Source organism: Candoia aspera, chromosome 4 (genome assembly GCF_035149785.1).
Source record: "Candoia aspera isolate rCanAsp1 chromosome 4, rCanAsp1.hap2, whole genome shotgun sequence".
NCBI lineage: Eukaryota > Metazoa > Chordata > Lepidosauria > Squamata > Boidae > Candoia > Candoia aspera.
Genome location: NC_086156.1, coordinates 52232920 through 52248106, shown reverse-complemented (window position 1 = coordinate 52248106; position 15187 = coordinate 52232920). Strand labels below are relative to the sequence as shown.

Below are 15187 nucleotides of genomic sequence, written 5' to 3'. Positions count from 1 at the left end.
GATGCTACTAAGGAGCGATATAAACCTTTTGGACTGGAACACCACTGGACATTATCAGTCACAGCAACAGACTTCACTGGGAGTCAGAGTAGTTCAAACTTGATTTCTTACTTAGAAAAATAATCTCTTCACTGGAAAGTTAATTTTTAGGGCATTTAATGGTATATATCAAAGTGAGGATTCAAAGCAGACTGTCTGAGCTGTCAGGATTTGAATGGTAATAATGAAATACCAATGTCTGAGCATTCTTTTTCCTGATCAGTAGGTCTGACTTTCAGTTCGCAGACCTTTTCATTCTTTATTGAGCTAAGAACTTTGTAGATTTCTTGTAAATATATGTTAATTAGCAGAAAACATTATAACCACAAATTGCCTTATATGTGTTTTAATGTATTCATTAGGCTAAAAAGATAGAAGCAATCCTGTCTTTATATAGATGATCAAGGTTCATATTACAGTGATCCAAATGTTCAAACATAGTTTATTCTTCTTATTATATGGTTTCCTGCTTTTACAGCCCCAGCTTAGCTGTACTTTCACTGACTGGATGTTTATGAAATCCTCTTCAAGCCAATAATAGAAGTGGGGAGTATTTGTTCATGACAGAAATCTTTAATAACAGTAATGAATCTACAGGTAGTCCTCGGTTAATTACCACTCATTCAGTGACCATTTGAAGTTACAACAGCATTGAACAAATGGTGGTTACAACCAGTCCTTGAAGTTCTGGCCGTCTCAGCACCCCTGCAGCATCACTGCAGTCAAGTGATCATGATCTGGGCATTGGCAACCAATTCAAACTTGCGACTGTTGCAGCGTCCCATGGTCATGTGATCACCATTTGTGACCTTCCCTGCTGGCTTCTCACAAGCAAAGTCAATGGGGAAGCCAGCAGGGGAGGTCACAAGTTGCTGAGGTAAGTTCCCACACTCACACACCTTCCCCCAGCCCCTCTGCACTCGCACTGTGCCAGCCACCCACACACCCTCCCACAGCCCCTCTGCGCTCGTGCTGTGCCAGTCACCCGCACACCCACGCACACCTTCCCCAAGCCTCACTGCTCTCTCACTGCACCTTACCATCTTCTTGTACACTCTCCCCGAGCCTTGCTGCATTTGTGCTGCACCTCCCCTGCCACTCATGCACCCTCACGCACACTCCCTGAGCCTCGCTGTGCTCACATTGCCTTTTCCCGCCACTCATACACCCTCACACACCCCCTCCCACCTTGCAGCAGCCACTTACATTTCTGCTGGCTTGATTGCTGTCCTGTTCAGACTATGAGATGGCCAAACACGATTATATCAAAACAACTCTTTATTAAGACAACTCTTTACATTAATAAGTCCATGTGATTTATTAGGTAAGGCTGTTTTCTGGTCAAGGCCACCCAGGCAACAATGGAAGAACAGGCAAGGTTGCAGGTGCAGACTGTAGCAGAGCAACAGGGCAGGATTCGCTGACTGGAGCTGGGAAACTGGAGGGAGCTAGGGAGCGTGGCAAGACTGGAACTGGAGACGAGAGTCCGCGATCTGGAACACCGATCAAACTAGGCTGACAAGTGGAGGCAAGGAGAGACCGAACTTGAACCACTGGACAAGGCTTGGCTCTGGAGACTAGACTGGATTGGACTGGATATCCCAGGTGAGACTGGGCACTGGAAGCAGGACTGCATTGGAATGTAGACTCAAGGCAAGGCTGGAAACTTGAAACAAGACTGGACTGGAATTCCGGACAAAGCAGAGAACTAGGAGTACGACTAGACTGGACTGGAGATTCTGGACTAGACTGAGGACTTGGAGCACGACTGGACTGGACTGGATATCCGGAGCAAGGCTGGGAACCCAGAGCTCGACAAGAATGGACTGGAGTTTCTGGGCAAGGCTGGGAGCTCAACGAGGCTGGACTAGAGATCCTGAGCAAGGCTGGGAGCTTGGAGCACGACGAGGCTGGACTGAAGATTCTGGGCCAGGCTGGAATCTTGAGGCACGACGAAACTGGACTGGAGATCCTGGGCTGGGCTGAGAGCTAAAAGAAAGGCTGGGAACGAGCTTGGAACAAGCCAAATGGCGGCGGCGAGGTCCAGAACTGGATGTGAGGCGAGGTTGCACAAATTGGCAGGGAGAAGATCCTCTATGGCAGCTTGCGCAGAGGGCAGGTCCTCAATGATAGGAAGCACAGGCGCTGATTCCACTCCAGCTACAGACGAGGTTTCCAACGCAGGTAGGGACTCTCCCGCTAGGGCTGCGAATTTGAAGGATCGGTTGTCTCCGGCAGCTTGCTCTTCACGCGTCTGCCTTTTATGCTGATCCTTTGGTTGTCTGTTTCCATCTGCAGCCAATTAGGCTGCCTTCTCCTTCGCATGCTTTTCTGCAAGCCTTTCCTGCACACTGATTGGTGGATTCAAATCCTTTTCTGAAGACTGGCCAATCAGCGTCTTGAACTTCTCCCAGGCTGCTGAGTCACCTCTGGGTTTTGCTTTCCCGGTTTCTGCCTGGTTAGTTTCTGTTTCCCCTTCTGATTCAGATGAGATTCACTTTCTGAGTCAGAAGCCGGCTGAAACCTCACAACTGCAAGCCACCTGGGAGTTGAAACTTCCTGCTAGCTTCCCCACTGACTTTAGTTGTTGGAAGCCAGCAGGAAGTTGCAAGGAGGTATTTGCTTAATGACCCACGATCCTTGCTTAACAACAGCAACAGGGATTTCAAAGATTGCCATCACTAAACGATGCAGTCATATGACATCATGCTCTATGACTGCATTCCTTAGCAACGGAAATTCCAGTCCTAATTGACATAGTAACTTGAAGACTACCTGTAGTTTGAAGGTGATATTTTTGTGGCAGCTGACCTTGAAATTTTTGTGACTGAACAGCTTATGAAAAGATTTTAGCAATTGTACCAGCATATCGCTGATACCAGAAGACTGTGTTTTGGGCACTGTAAATATATATATATATCTTCTATAGCCCCTACTCAGGCTTGCCTATCCAGTAAACCAATTTTCAGAATTAATTTTTTATTTATCAAATCTGTCACCACCCATCTCCTCCGAACGGAGGGACTCTGGGCAGTTTACAACATAAAACAATAACTATATAATAAAATTCCAATATAAAATATAGACTAAAACAATTTTAAAAGCTACCAAATATAATAAAATCCTGATGGCTATGTCTTTTAGTTAAGTGGTTGCCACTTTGGTCATATCTAAGGTAGCGACTTGTCAAAAGAACATTTTCTACAGAATATGTTTAAAACAATTTTAAAATAAACTTCTCTTCCATAAACTGAGGTGCTATTAGTTATACAAACAGTTCAACCACCAATGTGATTTCCACATTGAATGGAAGAAACCAGGGCTAGACATTAGATGGGATTATTAAAAGTTAACGATTTCTCTATCTTATGCAAAAATAGCAAAACATATTGTAACATAATGTTTCTGAATATATTATAGAATTCATAGGTAAGAAGTTTCTGTAGTACCTTTGGATTGTCAATAATAGGAGTCACAGCAAGGTCAGATTCTGTATAGATCAGTTCTTTCATTTTGGATTCCATAGACTGCTGGCTGCAGTATATACTTTTATCCTATAATATATCCAAAGTTACCATTTTTATTTGTTATTCTCCCCCTATTTTATTTGAACAAGCAAGTAATACATATCGTCTACTATTACAAGACACTTCATTCCTGAAAGATCTGAAACCATAAATATCCACTTGAAAGTTAGCCTTCTTGATGATTCGCCCCCCACCCCCATTTTGTAAAATTCTTTACTGCCTGAGTTCTATTAGTTTCCAGGTATCTGGCTTTCTCCCTGGCTTTGCTGACTGCATTTCACTGTTCGTTTGAAATCTGTTCTGTTTTACTGTGCCCTTTTAATATTGATATTAATTTTTAATCTTGTTTCTAACAATGCTGGTTTTTAGTATAAAAGAAGCAGAAAAGTATTTATAACATGAAGGGACTTACAAATATATTCCTTCCTATTCCTCAATAGAATAACATTTTTCACAAATCTCTGACAGGCTTCTTAACAGTAATGTTAGACTTCAGTCTCTCAATATACACATTGGAAATAATGTTTTCTTATAAGATCCCAATCTTATTTGCAGCATTTAACCTAAAATATTATCTGGGACTGCATATCTTATTTGGAAAATAATGCACATATATGCCTCATATTTAACCGTGCCAACACAGTTTCAGAACTCCATTTTTGGGGGGTGAGGGGGAGTTTCTATGCTCACCTTTGCTACAGGACTTGTATAAGCTCTCTGGGCCAAATTTGAAGACAGAACTGCAGTGCTAGTTCTAGGGGTGGGTCGAGAACTAAAAAAAATACAAATAGAAGGAAAACGAATAATTAATTTTAATTATTTCATGCATTTTCTACACTCAAAACACTTGCACAACTGTTGTTTCTACAGCAGACAAATCAAACTAAGATTTTACCATGTATTAATTCTGCTTGCCCATTTCCTGAGATTTTGGGTAAAATGGTTAAAAAGAAATGTGTTATTAATTATTTCCATGGAGCTACAGACTAGAAATACAGTGCTTCATACAAACTTGTTTTATCTCTCATAGTATTTGAATTGATACTTCTAACATGAATTTCTCTCTTCTCAAGTTTCCCAAATAAGTATTTTCTAAAGTACTAGACATTTTCTCATACCTGAGAAGAAATATGGATTCGTTTGATTCACCATCAACAGCACTTTTAGGACGCAATTCTTCCGGACTTTCTGCCAAAGAAAACCCAGTGTTCAAACCAATGTGAAAGAGGTATCAAAGTGTAGCATTTCAATCTTGTATTTTATTTCTGAATATGAATTATACACATATATATATACATACATACTCACATAATTATAATCTTACCTAGTTTGAAGGATTTATTAAAAACTGTGCCCTCTGTTCCTGGGGACATAAACTCTGGTAATTTTTTATTTTCTGAACATTCCTTAGAATTCCCTGGTTCAAAGATTTTGGCATTTTCATTGCTGTTTAAGCAAGGGCAATGAAATGAAGTTAATATAAAATTGCATTTTATTAAGAAATTTAACAATGGGAAAATGTTGCAAAAAGACTATTTTATAGACTAGTTTATTAGGAATACATTTGAAATAATTTTGGTATTTATCAACAAATCAAAAAGAATTTAGTAGAATTATCAGGAAGCCAAGAATTTCACCTAAGTTGAAACAAAGTATGCAATTTTCATAGCTGGAATTTCAAAAAGGTACAGGAAATTACTCAAAAGTCATAAATAAAAATAAAAAATGTATAGGAATACAATAATATTAAAATTTAAAGAATAACAAATCTAATCTTATGACACATTCATGCATAATTATTAAGACTAAGATGAAATCAAAGTTAGTTGCTTAAGTCTCATTAATGTCAATGGGAACTAAGTGAAAATCATTTATAATGTAATTCCAAGTGATACTACAGGAAATTAGGATGAAGCTGAGAGTCACTTCCTTACGAACTGAAAATATGTTCCTTCTGACTACAGAAGAAACCCTCCCCCAATAGATCTCAAAGGGCTTTGATGTAGCCCCAAAGACCTCCAGAAGTTATTTCCAGATTGTAATAATTAATGTGATGAAAGGGAAAATAATTAAATATATGACCAGAGAGTAAGCATATTAACTATATTTAACTTTAATTAAATGCAAATGAAATAAAATTTTACTCTTTATTCTGGCCCCGCCCATAACTTTTAGGAGTGTAAAATTCAAAAAGACCAGAACTGGCTCTTAGCCTGCAAAATATCTCTCTCCACAATATAGATTATACATGGCCATGAAAGTGAGTGTAATTACAACTGCTTTTTCTGCCTGTTAGCAGCAGCTCTCATGCAAATAAGGGGGTAAACTGGGTGAAGAAGTTATATAGCCACCTTTCCTGAACAATATAATTATGAGCTGCCCATTGTCCTGGCACCAATGACTCTTTCAGTTATAAGTTCCCTTATAACTAAACTGTAATAGATAGTTTCAACACTGACTTGGTTCTTCTAGACCTACTTTCCTGTGACTGTATTCCTTCTTGCATCATGCTAGCTGCCCATCCAAAGAAGTATGCCTGATCTTTTCTGTTTGTGAAAGGGAACTGAAGTGACAATGATCTAGATATTCATACGGATGCCTATTACCAGTGCCTCAGGCCTTTTACCAATTCATTATTGACACTGTCAGCACATTAAAAAATGTGAATGGATTTAAGTATGCAGTGTGTGAGGAGGCTTAATTTAATGCTTATATTGGTAGGTAAGCAAACAGTTGGTGTGAAAAATGCTGTTTTAATTCTGCCAGCATTTTCTTTCTTTTTTTCAACAGCTGACTCTCTCCACCAAATATTTAAATTGGGTTCTTCCCCAGGGAACTGCAATGTTCCTCCGTATGGATTTCTAAGCTTAGCCCTGTAGTATCCTTAACAATTAAGCAATGAATATATCAGAATTACTTTTTTTCCAACCAGATAATTTGTCAAACATATTTATTCTCACCTAATATTTCCAAACTATATGGAGCTATTCCAATAATGAGTTGAAGAGCTAAACATTTTAGCTTATATACAGTAGTGTTTTTGTTATTGTATTTCAGCTGTCTGTAACTAGCACTCTGCTTTATTCTCTCGTCAATTTGCTGTTGTTACTATTCTTATCTGTTGCCCAGAGAACATATCTGGCTGTGGAGTGTTTATAAATGCTAAAAATGATAAATTGTAGGATAATTTCTAGCAAGATTAGTATAACTGACAGATTCAAAAGACTGATTACAACAAAGAACTTCATGATTATTTGGTAATACATTTTAAGGTATATTTTTATGCACCTCACGTTTATTGCTACAAAGCTAGTCATTTCTATGGAATACTACTGCCTAAAAATAGAGCTACATGCACAGGTGAAGGATATATACATGTTAAAATGCTGTGGCCAAAATTTAGTTTGTCAGCAGCCTCATGTATTTATGTGATAAAGTGGGCTCTGATCCACAAAAGATTATGCTGTATCTGGTTTGTCAGACAACAGTATTCCAATTTAAAAACTAAGTTTAATTGTATGCAGCGTACCATACCTGCAGTTTGTGTCTTGGCTGGAGACAGATTCGGGGGGAATTTGGATAAAGGCACCTTGCCAAAAAGGATGCTTTAACAGCTGTGCCCAGGTTGATCTGTAATACAATTAAATATATACATATTTAAAACCTTAACAAGCAAAGACAATTTAAATAACAGAAAATTTACTGAAAATGTATACTAGTATATGAACATTAATATGAAATCACTTTTTACCTTTTCTGAGGATCCTTTTGAAACAAAGAGTCAAGCAAGTTAAGGAAGTCTGAAGAGGGATTTAGAAGTGCTGATCCTGAAAGATACATAAGAAATACATATTATATTTCATAACAAAAAAGTGATTTTACTAAGTAAAATAAAAACTTCTAAAACCAATGAATTATGAATAAAAACTTAAAATTAATTCAAATATCTTCTTAATTAAGGAATCCATGGAATCTCACATTCAGCAGTTAGGGTAACATTTGATTATCACAATAATTCCTAATCTTTACTTCTATAAGTTGGAGGAGAAAAATGTATGCAGCAGTCCCAGAAACATTTCATTGGGTTAGTATAGGCAGCAACAAGATTGATTCCCATTATTTTGAGAACATAAAGTCATTTATCATCTCTCATATTGATCTATCAGATTCCTAAAACAAATGTTTGACATACAGATACAGATGCAAAACTATAACAGACTAAGTAGGTATTTTTATGTATTATTTCATTTTAATTAAACTGTTCCTACCACTTTTATAAAATATGATAAATGCCTACTTCACTCTAAATTTGAAACATCTCCCCAATCTTCAAACTTCCTTTCCTCTCATAAAATATTTATTATCATAGAAACATATTTACTCTTCAAATACTTCCTAAGAGTTACAACCAACATTTTTCCTATATATTCTTCCCCTGTTCTTTTTGGTTGCTAGTAAGTCATTTCTATGGCAATTTAATTATATTATTACAAATGCCAGAACAGCAAAACAGAGCATCTGTTAAAATAACAGTCTTATATATTCCTCTAAAAATTATTTGAAGCCAGAATTGCTAGATTTAATTATTAGTCTTGTAATTTATCGTTTTTTCTAATTTTCTTCTATTAATCAATGAGGGCTAAATCTGTAGTTTTCCAGTTCTTTACAAATGCCCCAGCTGCCCAAAAAACATTTAAGTTCTGTTGTACTGCCATGTATCGATACAAAAATGTTTATTACATATTGTGCAACACATTATCAGAAGGTACTGATCATTAGAAACAAGTAGGAATATTTTTCATCATAGGAGAATACGTAAGTTTCTGAAAGAGAGCAAAGCCAGATTAATTTTTGGCCCACTTACTACATTTTTCATATTTTACCAGATTTAATTACATCTTTTATCTAGAGCATTGGAGTCCAAGAACATTGCCTCTCTTGCACCTTTCATCCTATTGAGCACTAGAGATAATAAGTTAAAGTAGCAAGCAAAAGATCTCTCTTTGTCTTTGCTCTGCTTTTCTTGTTTAAAGCCTGATACTCTTGGGGTCTCTACATCAGCCTGTTTCCTACAGGAAGAACAGACTATTTTTCTGTAGTGGTATACCAAATGTTTTGGATTAAAATCTTTCTGAATTCAAGGCTGCATGTGAGAGATAGCTATTTAAAGTATAAAATGTGGCTACTCCTATTGTTCTGGAAATCCTGTACAGAGCTGTCTTGACATGGAAAGTTTTCAACAATAAAAGAAACAGGTCATGTCATACTTTCAGTGGTTGTATTGCACTCAAATCAGAGAATTTCAAACTTTATAAACTGTTCATATTCAAAATATTTTGCATACCCTACTTCCTTCTCTTTTCCTGTCTCCTGAGTACAGAAAATTCAAGAGATGTAGGCTTCCTATCAGATCACTTAACTTACTTAATAAATGTTACTTGTCCTTTAGGACTTTAAACAACTGTCTTTTTATACTGTGAATGAACTGGGGGATTCTATGTGACCTCAAAAATTTCCCCATATGGAGAACCATACCTTTCTGTCTAGATAGAACAGGATCTTCGTGTAAAATTTGTTCTGTTAATTCAGTAATGTTTTCCAAATTGAAAGGAGGTCTTCCTATAAAACATACATTTGTAGCAGATTTCAGCAAAACCTAAATTATATAGTTAAAGAAAAGAATTTGCTTAGAACAACAAAGGTCTTTAAAAGTTCATTTAAGAGCACATAACCACTGTATTCAGTTTTTAAAATTACTGGAAATTTGATACCATTACAGCAAAAATGAAACAAATAGAACATAAAGCCATACAAAATCTCTTCAGATTTCAGTGCTATCCCATGTGGGAATGCTGAGATCTTACACAAGATTTTGTTATTCTTATACGAGAGCTCACAAAACAGCTCAGATCTCACAATGTTTTACTATTGTTACATTATCTTTTTAATTTTAATATTATTTGAGTGAACAGGCATCATTCTGCTAACTCCTGCCACGCTCATTTATCCAGGATGAAAGCTCTTTGAGTACATGCAAATGGATTGCATTAGAAAGCTCTCAGCACATTTGGCAAGGATGAATTATTGATAGAATTCCTGCCAAAGTAACCTAATAAGAGTTTATTACTATCGTGGTTTCTGAAAACCTGACAGAGTTTGCACAAAAGGGCTTAGGAGAAGCCAAATAAATTAATTTTACTTTAATGTGCAAAACTGCAATATGTAAATCCATGCAGTGTAATCTTCTCCCTCAGTCCCCAATTCTGAAGTTCGGTAATAAAAGCTACCACCTCCTTAAGATGAGTACCAATGGCTCAAACACACAACACAGCAAACCTGTTACTTGGGATACTATTTATTATTTTAATCATTCATTTTACAACTGACAATAGCTGCAGTAACAATTTGTGTGTGTGTGTGTGCATACTATCTAGCTGAAAAAAAAATGAGAAAAAATGTATGTTTGTGTGTGTACCCCTAATACAAAGATAGATAGATACTGTAACTTTTATATTAACAAAGACAAAAAAACTTAACAGAAAAGGAAATAACCATATGCCAAATGTATAAGAAATACTAAAACTATGGAACAAAATATCAAGTTAGTTAAATATTCACAAAGTAGCAATTACCAGTAGGTTTAAACAACATTAAGGGGTTATATCCAAAATACTGATAACCTCAGAAAATAACCAAACAAGAATGTAAATATATAATACAAACAGATAAATAACCAACATGTTCAGCAATGTTCTTCACAGTGTGTAGTAACACAGAACCAAACTAACTCACTAACCAAACCGCCCAGAGTCCCCTTTTCGGGAGAGATGGGCGATGATAGAAATTTGAAAAATAAATAAATAACTGGCATAAGATCATTGAATTGAATAGCTATTTGGTTGCCTGAATCAAATGACACATTTACTTTAAAAAATGAGTAATTTTCAGACCCTTTGATCAACAGCACAAAACTCTATAGTTATCAGAGTACTGATAACTTCCAATTCATTGTTCATAAGGTTTTCCTCAAGTTGAGCTCAACTTGAAATATTTGGCCCTCTGCTAATGGAAGTCCTCAGGGACTTATATTGTGATTTTCCAATCTTGTTTTGCTGATTGTGTTTTGTTTTGTTTTAATCCTGGTTATAGTGGGGGAATTGTCCTAGATTTATTTGCAAGGAAATTCACATAAGTTCATGAACACAGGAAACAAACTCCACAACCCTAACTTCTATTGATATTTACAGTATTATTAATTTCTATTGTAATACTAATTATAACACATGAATCACATAATACCTGAAAACATTTCATACAGCAAGCAGCCCAAAGACCAAAGATCACTGGCCACAGAGAAGTCAGCTCCCTTAATCACTTCTGGTGCAGTGTATGCCAGTGAACCTGCAAAACAAAATGTATTTATTTTTATTTATTTAATTTTTATTCCACCCTTATTATTTTTATAAATAACTCAAGGCAGTGAACATACCTAATACTCCTTCCTTCTCCTATTTTCCCCACAACCACCACCCTGTGAGGTGAGTTAGGCTGAGAGAGAGTGACTGGCCCAAGGTCACCCAGCTGGCTTCCATGCCTAAGGTGGGACTAAAACTCACAGTCTCCTGGTTTCTAGCCCAACACCTTAACTACTAGACCTGTTTGTTCTGGTTTTATAATGGACATCCCACAAGTACTTCCAATCCTATGATTCTTAGAAACTCACTAGAATGACTGGTAAGACTTAGTTCTAATGCTGAAATCAGTCAGTGTAGACTTGTCTTTGCATAGTCAGATTAACTTCAAAACTAATACAGTAACATTCAATTATATTCAAGGGGCAAGCACAAATAGTCAGATGTATCTGTATAGGATAATGTCCAAAGAGGGATATTTATCAATATTATTATTTTCAGTGAAATAAACTAAGTCATTATTGAATTTGCCCCCACATCAGTTTATTAAAGATTATTGTATCTTTGATTACATTTTAGCTGCTGGTGCATTTAAATGTTTCAATATACCTCTGACTTTGTTTTTCAGATTTTCTCTTGTGCTTTCAGCACTATTATCTCCTGGCTCCTCTGTGCCAATCAAAGCAAAAAATTCTTCTAGGTTTTCACCTTCTGCTCTAGCCAAGCAAAAGTTATTGAATTTCAAAGTGCCAGGCCCTTCCAAGAGAATCTGTAAAGTTAAATACAAACTGAAGTATCAACTAGCAATTTCTTGAATTAAAAAGAAATCATTTAATTATTTTCAGAAATCACATATCAATGCAAATGTATGTCCTCTTACCTTCCTAGGTTTAAGGTCACAGAAAATAATTCCAAGATCATGTATATGATGGAGTCCAGTAACCAAATCAATACCAAATTCTCTTACAACATTCTCAGGTAGGTGTTCATCTTGAGCAATTAACATTTCTAATGATCCACCTACGAAGTATTTATGAATAGTCATTAAAACACAAAACTCATCTGTGCTATTTATTTTTTTAAAATTTAAGCTGATCTCTGTGGAAAAGTCTAACTTCCATAAACGAAAGGAATCTGTTCAGCTTTTAGTGTGCATTATCCAATGGAAAGATGGATGGTGGCATCTTAACTGAGAAAACTTACATACAAAATGTTGTCCTTTCCTCTCTCCACATAAATCTATACTAATTTAAGAACATTCCCTCTCTGCACTTCCAGCCAAGGACTAAGCCTACTACTAAACTATTTAACATTAAGATTTCTCAGTAAAGACTCCACCATCTTCTTTACCATTAGATAATGCATGCTGGGAACTGACAAAATATCTTCTATTTATGTTTAAAAGTCCAATATGAGTACCTGTACCAATGTTAGAATACAAGCTTACTAAGCACTGAATACAATATAAATTACAAGATAATTGGTAAAAATATTATCTAAAAATTCAGTGTAGAGCCAAAGAATCATGTTAATAATAAAGGTACTAATATAGAAAACAGAACAATAGGTAGGATAAAAATCAGAAGCAGCTTAGTAATAACTAAACATAAAACCAGTGAAGTTTGAAGAACTCTATACTTGTTTATTTAAAATTCCTAGAAAAACAAAAAGGTCTTCACTAGGCAGTGGAAGGATAACCTTTCCAATGTATATCAGCAATGGGACATCACCAATGAAATCATCCGTTTCCTTGTGGCAGCTTGCTTCGTTTGGTGAAGTCCTCAAATAAAGAACTTGGGTTTAGCTGGGAATATACAGAATGATTCTTTATGCTGGCTGGTAAGCTGTTTACAGTTTGATAGGTAAATATCAGTACTTTAAACCAAGATGGAAAAGGACTGTCATCCAGCACAGTACTGGCATGTGATCATGTCAGCCAGTCCAATATTAGTAATCTATCTCCCTTCTTAAGAACTGAAGTTTATAGACCATTCTGTAAGTCAGCTTTATGTATAATTAAGTCTGATAGTGCCTACAGTTTGAATAATTGTTACAAATCGATCACTGCCCAATGTTTACCATTGGCCTAGCAAACTGCTCAGGAAATACCAACTAATGTGGTATAGTCAAGGATGGGAAGCTGTTTCCAGGTGTTCCCTCAAAACCATATAGGTGATCAACTGTTAAAAGGAAAGGGGGAAAAATGAAGGATTTTCCTGAGCTTGTGAAAGCCCTTACATGAGCCAATGTAGTTCTTTGAATACCGGTGTTTGTATTTAAGATTGAAAAGCCTGAAAATTTTAAGATTGGAAACACTTAATCAAATATTGTCCTAAGATGCTGGCATTTTAGAAACTGTTGAAGACAGAGTTGTTTTGGAAAGCTTTCCTCTGATTTTATGATGCCATCTTTAATTTTCATTTTTATTGTTTTCACCTTTGTGTTTCTGGTTGGTTGCTGTATTTATTGTTATTTGTTCTTCTGTAGTTTTACTTGTTACCATGGATATTTTAAATTACATTCTATGTAAGCTGCCAAGAGTCCTTTTGATTGTGGTGGGGTAGAATTTTTTTCATAAATAAGTAAGTTGTTCTATCATCTTCTCACCTGTGCATAATTCCACCACAAGCCAGAGATGGTTGCTTGTTTCATACCATTCATAAAATGTTACTATGTTCTTATGTCTTATTTCATGACTAAGACGCACCTGCAATAGATAAACGACATTACAGTAAAGAAGTCGCGCTGAATCAATTGGAAGGGTGTCTAAAATTCTGCACCTGTAATATCTGCTGTTTTCTTATTCTGAATCTGTAAACAACTGCATATAAACAGTAAGCATGCATTCAAATGTATAAAAATCTATTCTAGTTAAGTGTGCAACACATAGAGGCTGCATTAGCTTCTGTTCCTTGTAACATACAATTAATCAGGTGTGCCTAAACTTATACATGCAACTGCATTTAGTCAATGCCAGGCAACCCTGAAAACCAAGGGCAGCCCCAGTTTGTTTCAGAGACCACCATAATCTTTTTTGCCCTGTATTCCTTTGGTAACTGGATAGTTTTCAGTGTCATTCTGTTTATTGAATCACCACCACCACCACCACGAAATATAAAGATCTGCAAACAGAAGTGGAATGACTATGGCAAAAGAAAGCAAAGATAGTACCAATAGTAATAGGCGCCTCAGGTGCAAATCCAAAACATCAGGAGCATCAGTTGAACACCATCGGCACTGACAAAATCACAGTCAATTGCAAAAGGTAGCTTTATTTGGAACAGCTTACATTCTGTGACAAAACAACATCTGCCTATCCCAGGTCCTTGGGAAGGACTTAATAGATGGACAAAAATGCCAAATCCAGTCTAAACATCTGGCTGATTGTGTGACCAACCATTATAATAGAAATTGTAGCACCCCAATAAGTTGAAATTACCACAGAGCAGAGGTGGTTTTTGTTCCCATAACACTCCCAGTGTCTATGGGGGATGAAAACCATCCTGTCTGACCCAAATGGCATACGGAGGTGAGATAATTTTGTAATCCTACGAAAGCTTTCAGTAAAAACTGTGATTAAGGTTTCCACCCTAAATATGCTTTGATTTAAGAATAAGCATCAAATATATGTGCATCTTTAACATATAGTGGGAAAAATACTCCATAAACGTATTTGAAAATAAGTTCTGAACTCTTTGTAAATGAACATGTCTTCCAAAAATAACTTATGTAATTCTTACCCAGTTTGTGATTTCAGCTCTTTTACATTTATCAGTACACAATATTGCCACAAAATTAATAGTTCCTTTTCTTCTGCCTTTATAAACAACACTCTTGTTCCCTCTTCCAATCTCTTCATACAAAATAAAGTTCTCCATAATGAAAACTATATTGCATACATCAGTTTGAAAGCAGAGATTCTGTCAGCAAATGCCACCTTTAAAACAAAAAACAACCCAATTCTAGTTTAACATATTAAGAATGGATATTTTAATTATGTATACATTACGGATGGATGGTCACAGTTTGGTAGCTGAACACATGCTTTGAACATAGAAGCTCCCAGAACTCTAGCATCTCTGCCCCAAAGCAGATTCCAGCCAGGAGAAAGTAACAACATATCATAATTCAATTTAGCAAACCAGAGAACTCAATCCATGTCATTTTAGCCATTCAACCATTTAAAAGATTATCCTAACTTCACTTAAT

The 15187-nt window shown here is 36.2% G+C and overlaps 1 protein-coding gene across 1 annotated transcript in view; it reads right to left on the bottom strand.

Moving 5' to 3' along the window:
• Window positions 1-14909, bottom strand: part of ULK4 (unc-51 like kinase 4) — a 214459-nt gene extending 199550 nt beyond the window's left edge. The window contains exons 1-12 of the mRNA XM_063304147.1: window positions 14719-14909; window positions 13586-13685; window positions 11859-11998; window positions 11588-11747; window positions 10866-10967; window positions 9102-9185; window positions 7318-7393; window positions 7101-7196; window positions 4891-5012; window positions 4685-4754; window positions 4257-4338; window positions 3489-3593 (exon numbers count right to left, since the gene is read on the bottom strand). Coding sequence (XP_063160217.1) covers window positions 3489-3593; window positions 4257-4338; window positions 4685-4754; window positions 4891-5012; window positions 7101-7196; window positions 7318-7393; window positions 9102-9185; window positions 10866-10967; window positions 11588-11747; window positions 11859-11998; window positions 13586-13685; window positions 14719-14856 — 1275 coding nt within the window. The 5' untranslated portion in view covers window positions 14857-14909. The remainder of the gene's footprint in view (window positions 1-3488; window positions 3594-4256; window positions 4339-4684; window positions 4755-4890; window positions 5013-7100; window positions 7197-7317; window positions 7394-9101; window positions 9186-10865; window positions 10968-11587; window positions 11748-11858; window positions 11999-13585; window positions 13686-14718) is intronic.
• Between the last annotated feature and the right edge of the window lie 278 nt (window positions 14910-15187).